Genomic DNA, 19,816 nt, shown 5'->3' on the forward strand with positions numbered 1-19,816 from the left:
GGCTTCGCTCTTTGTAGCTTTTGTAGTTTTGTATATGTATGATTATTGAAATGACCAGTCATTGTATAAAAGTAACATCATTGCCAGAATTGTCTAGTACATTTTTTTTTTGCCTTTTATGAGATACTCGACCAGTAGCAGGCACTCACGCATTGCTTTCCTTCATTTTTAGAAATCGTCTGATGAACATGTTCTGCTAAACTGCTCTAATAGCACAGTGATGTTTGCTTCCATATTCACTTATAACATAGTGGGCACCAGAATGGGGTCAGAAATACGAGGCGTCTTGAAAAACGGTGATGCAGGTTAAGGTGGAACAGTGTGTTTCATGGCTGTACTACTCGCAACTTTCAGCTACAGTGATGCCGCCACGCGGCAACCGGAAAGAGCCGGGATCCGGTGATAGGACAAAAACTTGCCTGGCGACAACGTGCGGGCTGTGCTTCGTCATCGTTGTGTCCCGCTACTCCTTGTACGTGCGGCCAGTGAATTACGATTGATGTTGGTACGACATCGTGGAACCTTAGCTCTTCAGTAATGGCTAACAGTACAAGAAAAATCTCGTGCGCTGCGCCGTAAACGTGCTTAATTTTCCTTTGGACAAGTGACAGAAAAGGCCATAATGGGCTATCCACATGCATATTTAGAAGCTTGTCACACAGAAAATGATGGTCTGGATTGCGCATTTCAAATCGGCTGACTACAGAAGTGGCTGAATTGCTCGGATTTTACGTGCCAAAACCACGATATTACAATTAAAATAAGACATGCGGTAGGGAGGAGTTCCAGATTAATTTCGACCACCTGGGGTTCCTTGCTGTGCTCCTAAATCTAAGCACACAGGTATTCTTTTGCATTTCGCCCCCATCGAAATTCGGCCGCCGTGGTCAGGAATCGAACCCGCGTCGCCATACGTGCTGTGGTACCACGGTGGGTAATCCTGGGAGGCAACAGGCAAGTGCTCTTGTTTTTTTCGTTTTTTTTTTTTTTTTTTTCGTTTTTGCTTGATTCACAAGACAACTGTCAATAAATCCATTCCTTCGAGAGCAAAAAGCACAGCAGCGGCTGGGTAGACACCGCTTCTGTCCGCGATCGAGCGCGAGCACGCCTTAGAGTGCTCAAATTGTGGCAACACGATTGAGATTGTATTCTTATGTCAGGCGTCGACATATGCAATCAGCTTTCTCGACACCGTCAGTATGAAGAGCAAAGGTGGAGCGAAGCGAGCCGGTGGTGTGAGACGGCCTGCAGTGTCGCTGTTTATCTTTGATCGCATCGCAACTAATGTCTTCGCATTGTGGTTCCTGATCTCGCGAGTGGCTTGGAAGCCGGCACTGCATTGGATAAGTGCCACTTTGGAAGCACCCCATTATTGAATTAGGAATTAGTTTGCCTAATAAAATAATTGTAGCACATCTTTTTTCATGCCACCAATAGCGGCGATACCGGCAAATACCTCGCCATCTTCGAACATGAATATCGGACCTGACCAGCGGCACGACATTGCCTGTCTCTCATGCTGCTTACCACTATATCTAGTGGCCGTGCGATCGCTGGATCGAGCGGATGAGAAAAATCTGCCGAGTTTGACACACACCGGATGCCCGATCCAGCGACCCAGTACGACGAAACATCGCCATTGTGGCTGCTACACCAGCCACAAATCAAATGCAAGATCGTGCTGTATGTCTCACAGTTTATGTGCTCAAGCATGAGCTACTTCCTGCATGGGAAGTTCAATACAGTGAAAAATTATCCTACCTGGCAAGCGGCAGCAACCAGCGACAACACATGCGCTGATGACTCCGTGCGTGCAGGTGATCACCGGATCAACAGCCATATTTGATCTCTTGTGGCACCCCCATAGTCGCTGAAAGTTGCGAGTAACTACAAAATTGCCAGAAGCTCACTGAGATAGGGCATTGCTGTTTCGGTACCTGCTTAGTGACAGATGGCAGATCGGTTCCGTGAAACTGCATCCATTGAAGAATAGGTCGCTTTGTGTGTTTGTTTTTGTGGGCTTTTAATGCTCATTGTTGTTTGTTGTGTTCTTCTGCTAGACCATTAGGTATGCCTGTGCGTCGACAAGTAGTTGTGAAGAACCTGAGTCCCGAATCGAGCATAGAAATGCTGTCCATCAGCGGCAACACAGCAAACTTTCACTGTTCCTTCTTTCAGGAAAAGGTACGTAGAGGCTCTATATCCATGCTTCTTCATTGGCTTATGCTATCTCGCAGACCTGGCTCTTGCATACTTTAAGTGTATTAGTCTAATGCCATTACCAATTGATTCATTTTGCATTTTAATATTGAGCAGAGGAATGGGCATAATACGAGGGTGGTCTGAAAAGTTCTCGGCCTGATGTAGAAAAAAGCGTTCTGGACCTTCAAAATTATTTCTATTTTTCAACATAGTCTCCTCTCAACTCACCACACTTGGTCCATCGATATTCCAGAGCCAGGATTCCGTCCTTAAAATGACTTTGTGGAAGTCCTGAAAAGTACTCATCCACAGCAGCAATCGCTTCTTCATTTGATGAAAAACGTTGCCCACCAACAAAGATTTTGAGTTTTGGGAACAGGTGGTAGTCCGACGGGGCCAAGTCAGGAGAATAGGGTCGGTGCTCCAACAATTCGTACTTCAAATCGTGAAATTTAGCCATTGCAAGATGTCCTTTGTGCACCGGTGCATTGTCCTGATGAAAGATGGTTTTATCCTTCTGCAAACCTGGTCTTTCCTCACGAATTTTCTGATTCAGTTAAGTCAGAAGGTCAGAATAATACTCCCCAGTTATGGTTTTAGCCTTTTCAAGATAATCCACAAGCAGAATGCCTTTAGCGTCCCAAAAAACGGAGGCCATCACCTTTCCTGCGGAGGGAACTGACTTGGCTTTCTTTGGTGCAGAGGACCCGGCTTCAGTCCTCTGCTTTGATAGTTGTTTCGATTCCGGTGTGTAATGGTGAATCCAAGTTTCATCGGTTATTATAAATCTGCGCAAAAAGTCCGCTGGATTTTTGTTATACAGCTCCAAAGCACGCTGTGACATCGTCATGTGGTTGGGTTTTTGCTCAGGAGTAAGGATGCGCGGCACCCATCTTGCACAGAGCTTGTTCATGTATAGTTCGTTATGCAAAATGTGACATACACGTTCCACTGAGATGCCAACAGCCTCGGCAATTTCACGCAACTTCACTCTCCTGTCTTCCAAAACCATATCGTGCACACGGTCAATCAATTCAGGAGTTGTGGCACTTTTTGGGCGCCCTTCGCGCGGGTCATCTTCAATGCTCTCTCTCCCCTGCTTAAACTCAGCAGCCCATTTCTTGACTGTGGAGTGTGAAGGTGAATCTTGCTTGTAAACTTTAACAAGCCTTTGGTGAATTTCATTCGGAGATAAACCTTCTTTTACAAAGAACTTTATCACCGCACAGTACTCAAGCTTCTCCATGCCTTCCGGTGCTTCACACTACACCCACTGTGATCGACTGTCAAAGCCAAACTGCTAATCGGCACTAGATGGCGTTTCATCTGAGACTTGCAGAGACTTGTATGAACGTGTACATGAGTGCTACAAGCTCTCGCTCGCGTGATTCTTATTGAGGCCGAGAACTTTTCAGACCACCCTCGTAAATGTCAACATTGCATTCCAATTTTTTTTAATGAAAACATATTTAACTGTACTCGTAGAGAAAGTTGTTTCTCTCATTTGCATGAAGATGCGTAAAGAAGTCTGATGTGTTCCAAGTTGAAAAGTACAGTTCTGTGATCGCTGATGATTAGAAAGCTTAATTTGCACTGTCTGCATTTACATGTGACTGTGAGGTCTGCTAATTTGAACTGTGCGCAAAATGGTCTGAACTTTAGGAGGTTTTCTAGTTTGCAACTAATTAAGGTCCATATAATACTACTGAGTAATAATTGTACTGTTCTTTTGCTTTTATCTTAACAGAGGATATCACCGGGTGGCAACACGACATTTGACATTGTGTACCTGGGAAGGGAGCGGGGTCTAGTTGAAAATATATTATTTATTCACACGTCATTAGGCTCCTTCAAGTATCAGGTGAGGCTTTGACATTTTTACTTCAAGTAGTACAAGATAAACATTTAGCAAGCTGTTCCACAGACATGCCTTAGCTTGAGAGGTTTCCTCCATCTGAAACGTGTGAAGTGTAGCTGAAAGTACTTCACACACACCATTCCATGCTTCTTCATTGTCTTGTGCTACATTGCAAACCTGGCTCATGCATCCTTTAAGTGTATTGGTTTAATACCATAACATGTTGCTTCATAACCAGTTCGTTTTTGCCCATCACAGAGCTGCAATACAAACTCTTGCCTAAAAGATGTTGTGAATAAGAGCAGCAACAAGCATTCTGGCACTTTCAAGCTTTGCACCTAGCTCACGTTCATCATTGCCAAATTACCTGATTTGGAAAACAATTCACGGCTTGATGTTTGCTGCCTGGTTGATAGCCACTTCTTCAACACCCCCATCACCTCAGGTCTATTGATTCTTCAGTGAAGAACTTCCTAGGTTTGCTCAAGACAAGGTTTTCCTCGTGCTACTGTGTGCAGTGTTGCAATGGATAAAGGCTTTAAAAGGTTTGAAAGGGTGACCACTTGGAACTTGGATGTTGAGGAAACGGTGCATTGGTGCCGTTAAATGTTTAGACCACACGCATTTATTGCTGCCTAATCCTTCTCGTCCTGTCTTCAGGTGTCAGCGATAGGAAAAGAGAATCCATACCGGTTGCGGCCATTCGTTGGGGTTCGCATGCCGCTCAACAGTAGCTACACACCACTCATCTACATGCACAACCCCCATAGTTCGACTATTCAGGTAAAAAGAAAAGCCATGCCTGAATATCAACATGTTTCTAGTCAAGCTGTGATTGTTCCCACTCTGATGACTAAAATTCTGGTAAAAGTAGCCAGATCTGAGAATCTTGGTTTGTTTGTTATGTTGTAAGTAAATAAAATTTAAGATAATTTTATTTTATGTTTCAGCTAACTGAAATTTACACGAGTGGCGGAGATTTACACCTTGAAATGCCAGATGGTGAAAACAAGATTTCGAAAGAACTTTGGGTGAGCTTTCTTTTCGGCTGTGTCCACCTTACGGTGGCTGCCTATCTTGTCTTAGCTTGCTTCTATTTTACACGTACCTGTGCAGCCTGCGGGGATTTTGTTCATATGCTGTGGGTAGATTGCTAAAATGCTCATTGACTTATCTGATTTAAATCCATGTTAAAAACCTCAGATGTTCAAAATTGAGGTAAAGCACTCTGTACTGCTATTGCGTCCCTCTCTTGTAACCCAGGTGCTGTGGTGATGTTTTGATACATCATACTTTATCAACTGTCAGTAATCTTGTGCAGACATTTCCATTGAAAGGTTGCTGCGACTTGCTCTAATGTCCTCTGAGTGATACTTCATACGTAAGAGGCTGCCTTGCGAAGCACTGCAGAAGCTGCAGTCCATGTTTTTCCGCTGGTGCACAACAATCTAAAGGTGGGGGCTATAATTTGCTGGAACGGAAATATTGGAAAACTTTGTCTACTCGAGGCAAACATGGAGGAGAGTGTACCTCAGGGTGAACAGGTTACGTCGAATGTATCTATTGTTTAACTAAACTAACTCATTCATCTACTGCCATCATGCACATGTTGTGTTAGGTGAAATATGTGTCCTTATGTCAAGTTTTGCTACAGGATTTGTCACTCCAGGTATGGAGGGGCAGTGGTATAAGGATGATTCATTATCTTTCCCATCGGTCTTCCTTGGCACAGGTTTCAAGGAAGCAGTCAATTGCTCATTGTATCCTCTTGTTTCGCTGCTGCAGGAGATTCCTCCGTACAAGACTAAGCCAGTCATGAAGGCAAACTTTGTGTCCCGAATCGAGAAAAACCACACAGCGTTCATCCGCATAAAGCTCAACAGCACCACCCGTGTAGACCTAATTCTACCTGTAGAAGTGGAAGTTGTATCGTGTGAGTTTTTTTTCACGAAAGTCGTGCTTGTGGTCTCTTGACTGGCCTTTTCAAGTCAGAGAGACTGTGCAGCTTTGTCATGATGTGGATGTATGTGTTTTAATGAGAACCTTGTTTCCTGCTGATCAGCAAGCGTCGCCCAAGAGAGTCGATCACAATGCTTTTTATGCTTGTGGATGCAGGAATGTTAATTCCTTCAAATGTGTGCAGTGCCTGGCATTTTTTCACCTACCGAGACTCTCGACTTCGGAGTCATGCACAGCCAGGATGAGCCGAGGACTCTCCCTTTGAACCTCCTAAACTCTGGGCCCAAACAGCTTTACATTAGTGTGAGTGCCTTTGTCTTTGCTGAGCTTATTTTAATGATTGTGGTCTTTGTTCGTGTCCGCATTTCGTGCTGTTGTAGGATCAGCTCAATGCAGCTTACATTTGGAAGTTTAGCGCAGATTGAACCTTGTCAGTTGTCTATCTTTTTCTTTCATGCTAATTACTCATGAAGTTGTAAACACTATTTGCCAGTAAAACACTCTTAACTACCTAGTCGGGAGTAGCATAACTGCTTCTTTTGTCTTTACAACTGCTTCGCTTGGTGATTTACACGAATCGGAGAGCATGATTGGTTGTCTGCTTGGCAGAATGTCATTGTTACCCCGGTGAACGAGGCAGTTGAAGTCAAGTTCACGCCAACCAAGGTGCCCCCTGACACAGTTCGGTCCACACAAGTTGCAACAGTGACCTACATTCGTGAGCGGCCCTTCGTACTCCTTCTCTTGTTCTGTTACCCTACGACAGATGTTTAGTGTTTGTTATAAATTATAACCCATACAATGGGTAGGCAGGTCGAACTGTTTCAAGACAGATAATTGTATAGTGGTGCAGCATTTAATTGGTGGCGATGTCACCACTCATGAATTTGCAGACACACTGCAAGCATGAACAGGGTTCTTGCACATGTGCTTGTGCATATTTGTCAGCTTATAAGCATTATACTTGAGTTAATTTTTCGTGTATCTTTACAGAAATAGAAATAAAATGTTGTCCTCGTGTTTGATAAGTTAGGGCAATGCTACTTGCAATTTCTGTAGCCATACATAGTTTTTGATTTGTCTTAGTGGTTAAGACATGCAGACCCTTCAAATATGCATGCTAATTAACATAGCTATTCTGTCTCGGTCATATGCCTTTGCGTGCCTCTGAATTTAATCTCTGAGCTTGCTCACTTGGTATCAGGAGCAATAAAAACTGAAGCATGTAAAATGATTAGGGAACATCATTGTATGCAGCCCCTAATAACATTGCATGTCATGGATAAAAGTCTGCCAGTGTGCTGGCATTAACAGGTGGTGTCCAATGGCCTGGAGTGCAATCTTGTAGCGATGCACTTGCTGTTGAAACTGTGGCCAGCAACAGGACAGTCAGGGCTACAATTTTGAGACATTGTCACTGTAGTGAAGAGCTTTGAGTTGACAGGTAGATATCTATGTTATGTGGTTGATGGCTAGAGGATGTAGATTCAAATGATGACTGATAGAATTATGGTGGGGTGAGCTGACACAGACTGGAACATGCATGTAGTACCAAGCTGTTTCTCGGTAATACAGCATATGGTCAACTGTGCGCCTCTATGTAGCAGACAGATTTAGCGAAAGGGAAAGCAAGGCAAAGCGCTAACTAGATTTTTCGCTACACCTCTCTGTCTCTCCAGCCTCGAAAGTTAAGCACCTGAAACAATGCTCAGGCAGGATTGTGGTGAAGTCCAAAAACAACCAGTACAAGTTGACGATACCATTCCAGGTATACTTCATGAATGGGTAAGTCGTGCCTTTTCTCACGTTATTAGTCTCCTCGTAGTGTTACGTGATGCTAGAAGAGAGATCTTTATGTAGAATTCAACATGCTGCATTGTTTTCTGTGAGTCTTTACCATCATCTGTTGTTTAGCTCTTTTCCCATATCTCTATGAACAGCCAACTGGCCGATGCTTTCATGCTACTGGTTTGGAATACATCTTTCTCGAAATATTCATCAGGACATGTGGACTTTATAACTAGCACATCTAGTTATAGTAGTGTCAGGCATACCTGTCGCATAGTCATCTCGCTGCATGGTTGGTGACAGCGTTGCAAAGGAGAGAGCAAGCACTTTTTCAAGTTCTGGCTGCATTTGCAATTGTAAATTCCATGCTTCATGCAGTGCTGTAACATTTGGCTCACACGTTCACAGGAGCGTCGACTACAGATCGGCAACATTTTCTGACTATGTTCAAGGAAATTAATGTAATGAAAAAAGCTTGGGCCTGTATTGAAAGCGAGGAGTACCGTCATGTTATTTTTAAATAGTTTGCCAAATACAGTCAAGGTTTACTACCTGATTGACTTCACTCATCCACTCTCCCTTGCTGCATTCAATAGCAAAAAGCGAAAGTGAGCTTTTTCATGATGAGGTAGGCACCCAATTTCTGTACATTGTGTGCCACGTGATTAAAGAGTGACGAATGTGATGTTGTAAGTAATTGCAGTGCTGGAAATACCACAGCCAACTGTTTTCATCTCAGAGAAGGGCGGGGTGTGTTGAAGGGGACTGGAAACTGATCCATTTCTCTTTTCTCTGCATTTTTCTAGGTCACTAGAGTACAATGTGAATGGTACTGTGTTCTACATAGGGAGAGCGAAGAGCCTTAGCAAGTCGGATGTTAGGCCGCTCAATATTTCCAATACTTTCCCAGTGCCAGTCGTCATCCACAGCATTGAACTTCAACCAGAGAGTCAACCTCATTTTACTGTGAGTGCGACAAGAGAGAGTGTATGTTAATGCTGAGCTTTATGCTTGGATTTAACTGGCATAACCTGATTACAAAAGAGGCTTCCAGTGAAACTCTAGCTTTACAAATTTACAGAGAAGGCAATGCCGAAGTTGCATTCTTGAGTGATTACCTTCAGATTGTTTTTATTGGGGGGGGGGGGGGGGTATGTTTCTTTCAGTGCACATTGATTGGCTGATAACATCGAGCTAACTGACTGAAGCGTTAGAGCTCACTGACTGTCACGATGTCGTGTCACATAAAAAATAAGAGTACAGCCAAGTGTTATTGTACGAGAATGCAGAACCACATTTCTCCAGTAGTGCATGTGTACTAGACTATATGAAATGCAGTCCATATATACACTCAAACCTTGATATAACGAATTATTGGTTATAACGAAGTAAATGAAGACCAGTCTTGTCATAGTGTTACGGATAAACGTTTATAACAAATTTTAGGATATAATGAAGTTATTTTCATTGCAGATGTGACTGTTATAATGAGGTTTGATTATATAGTCAACTCAGTACTTATGACACTAGAAGCAGATGTGTGCCTTTGGAAGTAATGTTGCATTAGTACAGATATTTTTCACACTGGCAAGACCAAAAAAAAATGCACCATTTTTACATTTTGCATGTTTTCACATGTTGCGTTACTTTGACGGCGTGTTTTCAGTTAACCCTTTGAGGGTCGAATTTTTTCGCGAAATCCAGTCCAAAAATGTGTAATTTTTTTATTGCTGAAATAAATTCTTCAGACGATTCTATTTAAGAAAAGAATTGTCTAAAATTTTTTTTCATGACCGTAAAGTGACAAAAAAATCAGTTTTGTTGTTACATACATATGGTTTATTCGTTGTAAAATCAGGCAGAATCCTAAAAAAAAAGCTTCACAGTTTTTTATGAATAAAAATTATGCATTGTATTAAACATAGCTCACAAACATACAAAAATAAGCACACCAGAGTACGTTTCCGGTTAAAAACGCTCGTGCTCTAACACTAAAAACTTTTCAGCTTGTGATAGCCTTTGAAGCATGGCTCCCCGTGCACGCGTTTCAGATGTCGCTCCTTGATCGTCGTCGGAGTCTGAACTCGTCAAAAAATCCTCGTCTGACGAACTGAAATCCAATGAATCAGACTCTGATTCGGCACTTGGGGAATAGTCCGCATCGGAAGAATCGCTGCTCGACTCACTGGCAGCAGAGCAACCGGCGCGCGCTTCCATAGCGTAAGCGAACTGCGTCAGTGAGCGAACGGAAGAAAACTCTATGGTTGTGCACCTGTCCGGAAAGCAAAATGAGTGAAAAAGCTACAGTAATACTTCGTCTTATCGCCAACAAGACGTAGTTAGTTTTTCCGAGACCCCAAAACGGGAAACGCAGTCACGGCGGCGTCGTTTGTGTAATTTAGCGCCGCACGGAAACAGATGTAATCGCGCGCCGGGGTGCAATAAAGAAGAGAGTAACAAGCGGTCACCCTTTCAGAGATTAGAAACCAAACAGCCATCAGCTTTGCGGGCGCAAGAAGCGAAAACCACCCGAAGGACGAAACCGAAACCAGCCGGACCGCGTGCGCGCGTTCTGATGCAAGACTACAAGCCGCCGCGCCTCTTTGGAAAGAAAAAAAAAAAGACGGAGAGACATTGGTGCATTAAAAAAATTACGTATTCCCGAAGCGTGGCAGCACATTCCAAGCAAGAGAAATGTGAGAAGGCGCGCGTTTAAAACCAAACCGCGCCGCGGGCGCTCTCAGTTGCGCAAGCGATAGCCGGCGCGCGGCGCGCCATTTTGCGAAGCATAAAAAAAGCAACAACGGAGAGACATCGGCGCATGAAAAAAATTCCACGTATTCCCGAAGCGTGGCAGCACATGCCAAGCAAGAGAAATCATCGAAAAAGGCGCGCACTTTAAACCAGCTGCACCGCGAACGCGCTCGGATGGGCAAGCGATAGGCGGCGCGCCGTTTTGGGAAGCGAAAAAAAAATACAACGGAGAGACATCGGCGCATGAAAAAAATTCCACGCATTCCCGAAGTGTGGCAGCACAGGCCAAACAAAAGAAATGATCGAAAAAGGCGCGCGTTTTAAAAATAAACGCTATGCCGTACATGTACGACGAAAACCCTTTGGTACCAGGAAGCTTCTGCCGTACATGTACGGCGAAAACCCTGAAGGGGTTAATACATTTAGTAAAAGTGGGAGCAAAAGTTGCAAGACCAGTTTAGTGCGTTTAAAAAACTTTTTTTTCTTTTCCATAGTGCGCATTCTGGCTGAAATGCGCAGTATGGCTTGCACTTGTTTGATGAATGCAATGTACTGACTCAGTTTTTATATTTTGAAATTGTGACTGAAGAAGAAAACTTCCTTTGTTTGTTTATGCCACATTCTTCAATCTATTGCTCACGATTGTACATGAGGACAAGCTTGTTCCTTGTAGAGGTCGATTGTTTTTGAAGCCAGGCCGCACTAATGAATATATTAACACTTGTCCAATATCACTATCCTTAGGCGTATTTTAATCGTAGTTTTCTTTTTGTTCATGTTAAAATTATTGCGTTAGCACTTCATTTGTCCATTGTAGTGCATATTGGATGGCCAGCTGATCAGTTTCTTTGCTCCTGCCCTCAGGTCATATTTAACTCATCAACAGTTCTGCAGCCAAACGAAACAAAACCAGTAGTATATCTCAAGTTTCATCCACAGAAGACAGCTCTGCAACTGAACGCAACGCTAAGGCTGCATACAAACATATCGCACTTCAACATTCCTCTCACATGCTACAGCGGCAGGCTCACACTGGTAAGGATATTTTTCATCATTCCATGACATTTATGTGTTTTCCAGCAGAAATTAAAATAACCAGGATTGTTCTTTCAAGGAAGAAGACAAAGGGAGGGGGGTGTTACCAATCTTTTTGTTGTTATAGGGTAGGGAGTGTTTGTAGTGTACTGAGTGTTTCTGAAATAAAATGGGAGGGGGGTACGTGCATAAGTCACTGTCAAGGTCATGTTACACCGACTCCTATATCCTTACTTCAAATAGTGAACAAGAATAATTACATTTTGCCTCTCTTTACTTCATGTGGCAGAGGCTTCACCACGCTGTCAACAATGAGTCCTTTCTTGACTTTGGTACTCTTGGTATTGGGAACAAGCGCAGCATGTTTTTTGTGGTTATCAATGAGAATCCTATTGAGGTGGGTATGCACGTCTTTTAACGTTTCTATTGGTAACAGTGCTGTGCCAGTTTACTGCTTACTGTTGTAGTATTCTTTTCTTGACTCGCTCGTTTTATCTAGAGGAGTGCAAGGGAGCACTGTTAAAGCATTGGAGGCTGAGCTGAGTGGGTGCTGTTTTCAGAGCTTTACGCTAAGTGGAGAGGAGCACCTTTTTTAACCTGTCAGGCATGGTAGTGTTGCGCCATTCTGATGGTGAAGAACACAGCAGTCAAGGCATTGATTAGAGATAGAACTCATCATTGGGCAGACTTGTGCCTGACAATGCAAGCAGCATTCACAGTACAATGATAGCAATGAGCACAGTCGACAGGCATTAAAATCCGATCTGGAGTGAAACACCTCAACTCTTTATACATGCGTACTCCTACATTCGAGTGTAATCACTGATGCTCGCATGGCTTATAGTATAACGTGCTCTACTATTCGCAGTCCGTTTAGAATTGGCTCTAATATTTGTGAAGCTTCCAAAACAAGAAGGCATGCCAATAACGATCCCATTTTCAGTGAAAGTCAAATCATTTGCTAGTTTCACAATTGTATCTTTGTTTCTTCATTTCACTGGCTTCTCTTGTCCTTTTTCCACTCTGTTTTACCTTCTTTATCTGAGCATCTGCACATGACATTACAAGATGCAAACTGCCAAGAAAAGACGGGCAAAAGGAAAGAGCGTCACTCGCAACAGTCTGTTGTTGCATCACTCGCAACTTGCGAGTGACGCTCATTCCTTTCGCCTGCCTTTTTTTTGGTGGTGTGCGTCTTGTAGTTTCATGAAGCATGCACCAATAGGTGGATAGCAAAACGGCGCGTCGTCTGCTACAGCACTTCCGGTTCAAGGAACCTTCAAGGCTCAGCTCTTCGCTGCTTCAAGTTGTTTGCGGTTCAGTGTAATCGGGGAGGAGGTAAGATAACTGGTAACAACCGCGTCGCAGAAAGCAAGTGTTTTATCCCCGATTACACTGAACGGCACACACCTTGAAACAGCGAAGAGCTAGGCATCGAACCGGAAGACGTCATTTTGCTATCCACCTATTACCACCCAGCAACAAGTTTTACTGAAGCATCTGCACATGCTCACCTGACAACCGCCCAGGCAGGGGGCCATGTTTCAGCCACAATAAACGGTGCTCCGCATCCTCACCCTTTGTATTTATTGGTGTCGTAAATTTTCATATATTGCCTACTCATTGCAGCATCAGGATGAATGAAGGCGCATCTTACGCCAAGTGATAAATCCACGTTTCTAGCTGATTGAAAATGGTCATTGGTAAAAAACAACTACACGTGTCAGTAGTGTGCCAATCCTTGAAAACACTACGTCAGGAAAACACTTCTGTTTTTCCTCAGTGCTGTTATGAACCCTGATTTGCTGTCACTGTAGTCTCGCCGTGTGTAAGGAGTTGGGTTTTCCATGTGTTGTAGACACTTGTGCTTTGAAGGGCTACGCTTTGTAGGTGTGGAGTCAGGAGGAACAGAAAGGACAACACTTCCACTATTCCTTCTTTTCTGCTTGTGTCATTGTCTTGTACGACTAACCTTACAAACCATAACTATTTTGCCGTGTCACTCCACTTCCTGTTCTAAGTTGTTGGTGTTACTGCCGCTACATATGTCCAATTATTAGGATAACTCGGAGCCTTTTACAACTAACATTCCTCTTTAATTTTTGTTCGTAATACAACTTTGCAGGTGGTAATCAAACACTGGGGCACAAATATGACCAAGACATTAGTCGAGCTTGCTGCTGAGGCTGAGAACAGCAGCACACTAGTCGGGAACTACAATTTCTCAAGCGTCGTGAGAAAGGTGTGTGCGTGTTGGCATCCGCTTGTTTTCAGGTGCAGTCATAGGGTCGGCTTGGAAGGGCAGTGGGGATTGATGAACTGTAAATACCCTTACAGGAGAAAACCAGCAGATAGATGGGACAGACGTACAACTGTCAGCCTGGTAAAGCATTACATTCAAACCTCATTACAATGAAACAGGACATAACGAAATGATAGGTATGAAAAAGTAAACAACTTGAAATCTCTGTAGGGATACGTTTATTTGAAACCACGTTTTAACAAAGTGAAATTGACTTGTTATTGGATATAATGACGGGAACTTGTCTGCAAAATAAAAAAATCCTCACGCTTTCATGCCGGCTATATCAATTCTCTCAATGATTACTAGCGTTTTGGTGTGGCGGTTCAAAACTCCCACGTCCCAGCTAGTGCTGACTGGTGGACCACCCTGTGTGAGTGTATTTAAAACACAGACTAGCTCAGTTGCCTCTGTCAGCCAATCGAAAAGAACACTTGCTTCACTCGCAACTTCTTCAATGCCTTCAAACTGGACATTGAACAGCACAATCACAGCATTGGCAATGTACGGGGTGAGCAAAGGAACACTGTTTTTCGTTTTGATCTGTCCCGTAGGTTGTCCTTGTGTAAAGGCTGCTGAAATCCGCATACGACTTGTGAGGCCTTCCTTATACTTGAGCTCAGTTTGAGAGAAATATGGCAGCTTCTGTTGTGGAACGTTTGGTGTTAAAAAGGTGTGCGTTTGTTAGGTTGAGCTTCTTCTACTGTGACTGTACTAGGACTTGTACAGCTGTGTAACCTTGTACGTTAAAGGGGCACTGAAGAGCAAAATTATTTTGTTATGTATCAGTAATTTACCCTTCTACGATACTGGGAATGCCACTTTAACCACAGAAAGTGGCCTGGAGTGCAAAAAGAAATATATACCTTGAAAATACTACCTTGATATTTCCGCACAAGCTCATCATGAGGTCACAGATTTTAATGGCACCTGGGTAGTTGTTTGTTAGTAAAAATGGATAACACACACAGTGCCCTGAAGAAGCCAGGTACTGAGTATGGCAGGAACTTTTACTGAGCCATTACAGCCCATACACTGAAGTACTGGTGGTGGAGTTATTGAGCGAATTTCGGAAACCTAAACCTTGACCTTCATTTTTCTTATCTAATCGTCAAATTATTGTTGTGAAATAATGACATTGTATTGTTCAAAGAATAGGTTATCTATCTAAACTGACTCAGTGTCCCCCTTTAATATCCCTTTAATGCCTTAGTACATTTCGTGTGAACTGAATTGTCATCATGGAGCTTCAATTTGAACAGCTAACCAAGTCCACTTTTGTAAGGACTAGTGAATCGCAAATGTGGGGAATATTGCTGTGCTTTTGGTCTGACTGCTTTACAGTGCAAGTTCGTCTGCATGTACTTGAGAGCCAGCAATGTTTCTTTTAATCAGGTCACACTGCTGCCCCTGCATTATGCACTGTTTCGAATCACTGTCACAGCACCAGAGACTGAGGGGGTTTTCTGGGGTGAAGCCTCCATCGAAACAAACCACGAGGTAAGGGCTAGAAATCACCCTCGAACACTGTAGCACTAGTTGGCGTGAAATCACACTTGAACATTAATAACGTCATGTCCTTTCATAGGTTCCGTAGATCCTGTAGCGTTTTCTACAGATGCAGAGAAAATATGGCAGTGTCTTTTAAACTTCGGCTACATGTTGGCCGTCAATTTGCACTTCATCCTGTTTTATGAGCATCTATCCAAGTAATGTTTGTACCATATACATGGATTCAGTATCCATGATGATCGTGCACTTAAATTGTGTGTTCTGTGCATGCGGGCTTGATACCTGTCTCATACGAGCTGTCATACAAAGCTTAAAGGTGTCAAAGAGTTGTTCGAGTGTTTATGTTTGATGGCCGATATGACATTTTGACGGGTAGTTGCATTTTATTCGATGGCTGCTGGCTTTTCCGGTGGCCGTAGTCATCACAGTGCCTTTCTTTTTTTCTGGGCAAATGTGTATTGAAGAAGGATTTGCTTTCAACTTTCATTGTTAGTGTGCCTGGCTGTCGTCATTGCCACCTCACAGTATCTTCTTCCTTTTGCATGGCAGGTGCTTAAGGTCCAGTTCACAATGAGAACGGCTAAGGGCAGCCTCATGTCGGATCCGATTGTATTCGAGAATGCATTTCCGGTATGTTGTCGTCTGTTTTCTTGAGCATACTACAGTCGAACCCACTTATAACGATCCCACATATAACGATCTATCGGTTATAACGACCATATTTCGGTGCACTTACGATTTTCCTATGCTATACCATTGAAGCTGCGTCGACATATAGCGAACATTTTTCAAGGCCTCCTACTTTTACAACGAACACTTCAGACACGGTCGCGGTAAAAATATGGTGCATACGAAGCGAAAAAAAGTTAAAACATTCCTTATAAAGCGTGACAGGGGAGCGCGCGCGCGCGTGCCCCGCTCCAGTTAACTTGCGACCACGGTGCTCGCGACTAAGATATCCCAGATCGGCGAGCTCCGCTCGCAGATTTCGGACGCTGCGAGCGAGGTCGCTCACTTTCCAGGCGTTTCTTCAGTGGCAGAATGGCAGTGAGGAAGAAAAAAAATAGTAGGCAGCATGAAGCCTTGCGGTCAGCTTTCGCACGGTAACCTATCCTGACGCCGTTCTCTGCAGCTACGACCGCCTGCGATGAACCAAACAATGCCTTGGAACGCAAGAAGGCATAAATGCAAGAAGTGATAACCGCGATAACTTTCCATCGCAAAAAGGTTCACTGCGTCCCTAAACTCGTCGACGCCGCAATGTGCCGCAAAAAGTCGTCAGTCTTTTCGGTAACGGCAGAGACCGGTCGATCGGTGATTACGACTTCCGCGCGATTGCGGCGATGCTTTCGCGGATAAGCATCAGAAAAGAGCGAAGGCGAGGTGGCGGCCGTCGATGAACGTGCCATTATGACTTATAGCCGACAACCTTATCACAGTCATCTGTAGATATCCGCTCGGCTGCGCGTGTGGCGTACGCCGTACACTGCGGATTGACGGCGGTACGAGCGCGCCATGCTGCCTGCCATTCGCTAGTTCGCCGCCGCCGCGTCGTGCGAGACCGCTTTAAAGTGCGCGTCGCTTTGTAGAAACGAAAGTAGCTCGCTGTTGTTGAGCGGCGTGGGCACCGAGAAACGTCGATGCACTGATAGCGAGCATATACTGCGTGTTTGACTACGTGACAACTCAAGTGCGCCGTGCATCGCCGTGCAGGGCCGCGAGAGCATCGCGGAGACGTCGAGTGCGCGTTGCTTGCAAAATGCTTGTTTTCGCCGCGTTGAACGAAGAGGCTAGTCGCCACACCCGTGCACGGTCCGGAGTGAAGCAAGCACGAAGAAAGTACAAACGCGCGCATACGGCATACAGCAAGCGGCCTGGCAGTGACTTCGCGAGCCGAGTAGGTGACGCGCTGCACGCAACTAGCCAGGGATGATCGGCTCCACGTCGCGGTACCGCGCTTCGGTGAAATGGTGTCAGCTCATTGCAAAGACGGTTAATTCACTCGTGAGCACGCAGCGGGCGTCACTTCACGACGCGAAAAGGCTTAGCTTGTCACCAAAGGGGTTGTTAGCACTTTAATAAAAGTGCAAAGAAAAAAAAAACGGCTTGGCCGCTAAGCGCACGTTTTTAAGGGCGAATCCATATACAGTCGATCCCGGATATATCGAACTCGAAGGGGATCGCGAAATAGTTCGATATATCGATAATTCGAAATATAAAATATGTCCATTTAAGTGTTACCTTGTAACGCGGCGAGTCTCGGAGCGGTTTCCAGAGTCTGTGCCAAGCAGGAGCTTGCCGACTTGCGCAGAATATCAAAAGAATACACGAAAACAGCCGCACTTTATTTGGCATGAAAAAAGTCCGTGACGTTGGATTGCTTCTTTTTGTCAGCCATGAATTTCATGAGGCCATCCTCAATATTGCTGAGGCCCTCCAGATAGCCAAGTCCTGCGCCTTCCATTGCGCCACAACAGCGGCGAATGAGGCTGAATGCCGACGCAAGTTCTGCAGCGGCGCAGGGTTTCTTCGAGGCGTCGTCAGCATCATCATCGCTGCTGAGGTCCGCCTCATCGGCACCAGCGACGTCGGCCACGATTTCAGCATCGGTGAGGTCCGAAACTGCTTGCACGTCGTCATCAGCGCCGACGAAATCGCTTGCAGTGGCCCCATCGGCGATGGCACCCGGAAACGCCGAGAGTTGGCGAAAGTCATTCTCGAGGCACCCCATGTCGTCGTCTGCTGTAATGTCGCTTTCGAAGTCGTCAGGTGACGCTAGAAATCCAGCTTTACGAAAGCAGTTTACGACTGTGGTTTTTTTCACGTCATTCCATGCCCCAGTCATCATCTGGATCGCTCCAAGGAGGTCGATTTTCGGTTCGACCCCCAACCGAAGGCTTATCAGGAGCCGTTGCACCAGACGTCGCCTGTATCCGACCTTGAATGCTTTAATGATGCCTTGGTCGAGAGGCTGCAACCTTGCCGTGGTGTTGGGCGGCAAAAACTTGACCGTTATCCTTTTCAACTGGCTCACGACGTGGTGCGCGGAACAATTGTCCACCAGAAGGCAAATGTTTCGATCTGATTTCTCCAATTCGGCATCCCATGCGCGAATCCATTCGGAAAACAGGTCCCGCGTCATCCACGCTTTCTTATTGAACGCGTATCGGACTGGGAGGCTCTTCGCGTTCTTGAAGCAGCGCGGCGACTTGCTCTTGCCGATAACGAATGGCCGCAGCTTGCAGGAGCCATCCATGTTCGCCGCGAGCAAAATCGAGACGCGCACTTTGCTCATCTTTCCCCCATGGCACGAAGTCCCTTTCAAGTCCAACGTCTTGTTAGGCAACATCTGCCAGAACAGCGCCGTTTCGTCGGCGTTGTAAATATCCGACGGCGCAAAGTTGTCGCGAATGTTCGGCCACTCTTCGGAGAGCCACTTCTCCATGTCCTGGCTGTTTGTCGCGCCGCTTTCGCCGGACAGGGTCTTTCCAACGATGCCGTAGCGAGTCTTGAAGCGCTGCTGCCAGCCGGTGCCACCAGTGAAGCCGTCAACCCCCAAGGCCGCAGCAAACCACTTTGCTTTTTCCATCAGCATCGGGCCGTCAATCGGAATGTTTTTCGCCCGAGTCTCCAAAAACCAGGCGTACAGCGCTTTCTCAACATTGTCGTACGCAGGAACACGCACACGACAAGCCTGAGAACGGCACGACTGGGCAGCCTTCGCCTTTACATCGGCTTTGTTCCGCAGAATCGTGCTCAGCGTGCTCCGAGGAATGCCGAATGCTTCTGCGACCGACGACTTTTTTTCTCCAGCCTCCACGCGCCGAATGATGTCGGTTTTGGTCGCCAAATCCAAGTTCTTCCGCTTCTTCGCGTCCATGGCGATCAGGGTCGACAGATACCGCGCACACCTTGGTCGCGCGCAAGCAAGCACAAGTCGGAAGTCGGAGCGGCGAGAGGACACTATCGCAGCACGCTACACACAACCAACAAAGCAACCTGCAGCACATGCTGTCGAAACATGCTCTCGGCGATGGCAATGGCACTTGGGCTTTCGCAGCAGGCAGCCGCAACATTGGTGAAAAAAAAAGGACGAAAAAAATAACGCCAGGGGTGTACAGTTCGCAAAGGCATGGCCTTCGAGATCTGAAGTAGCCAGCGCTGCATGAGGCGCCGACGGAAATGGATCTCGAAGGCTATGCTTTTGGCGATTGCATGCTTGAGTGTGTGGACGCGGTCACATTTTCGACGCGCGCGCATGAAGAGGGTCCGTAACTTTTTTGGAACGCGACCGAATTGCGGTCATTATCACGGCTCCGGCGCGGCGCAGCGTTCGATATATCGAATCCGTCGGCGTACGAGTGTTCGATATACGTGCACACGTGCCCTATACTTTTACATAGGTT

The 19,816-nt window shown here is 45.3% G+C and overlaps 2 protein-coding genes across 3 annotated transcripts in view; one reads left to right on the forward strand and one right to left on the reverse strand.

Moving 5' to 3' along the window:
• The window catches only part of LOC119383050 (transmembrane protein 131), a 60,262-nt gene that overhangs the window by 8,350 nt on the left and 32,096 nt on the right, over positions 1-19,816 (forward strand). For both annotated transcript variants that reach the window (XM_037651031.2, XM_037651032.2), the window contains exons 5-18: positions 2,061-2,184; positions 3,950-4,063; positions 4,721-4,843; positions 5,011-5,091; positions 5,846-5,993; positions 6,204-6,322; positions 6,629-6,737; positions 7,699-7,804; positions 8,614-8,773; positions 11,426-11,596; positions 11,886-11,993; positions 13,722-13,838; positions 15,294-15,398; positions 15,960-16,040. In XM_037651031.2, the coding sequence (XP_037506959.1) occupies positions 2,061-2,184; positions 3,950-4,063; positions 4,721-4,843; positions 5,011-5,091; positions 5,846-5,993; positions 6,204-6,322; positions 6,629-6,737; positions 7,699-7,804; positions 8,614-8,773; positions 11,426-11,596; positions 11,886-11,993; positions 13,722-13,838; positions 15,294-15,398; positions 15,960-16,040 (1,666 nt within the window). The remainder of the gene's footprint in view (positions 1-2,060; positions 2,185-3,949; positions 4,064-4,720; positions 4,844-5,010; positions 5,092-5,845; positions 5,994-6,203; positions 6,323-6,628; positions 6,738-7,698; positions 7,805-8,613; positions 8,774-11,425; positions 11,597-11,885; positions 11,994-13,721; positions 13,839-15,293; positions 15,399-15,959; positions 16,041-19,816) is intronic.
• LOC125757154 (uncharacterized) lies at positions 17,559-18,338 on the reverse strand. The gene has a single exon (XM_049412397.1). The coding sequence runs from the start codon at positions 18,256-18,258 to the stop codon at positions 17,755-17,757; it is 504 nt and encodes a 167-aa protein (XP_049268354.1). The 5' UTR covers positions 18,259-18,338; the 3' UTR covers positions 17,559-17,754.

This window comes from Rhipicephalus sanguineus, chromosome 2 (assembly GCF_013339695.2).
Source record: "Rhipicephalus sanguineus isolate Rsan-2018 chromosome 2, BIME_Rsan_1.4, whole genome shotgun sequence".
Taxonomy (NCBI): Eukaryota; Metazoa; Arthropoda; class Arachnida; order Ixodida; family Ixodidae; genus Rhipicephalus; species Rhipicephalus sanguineus.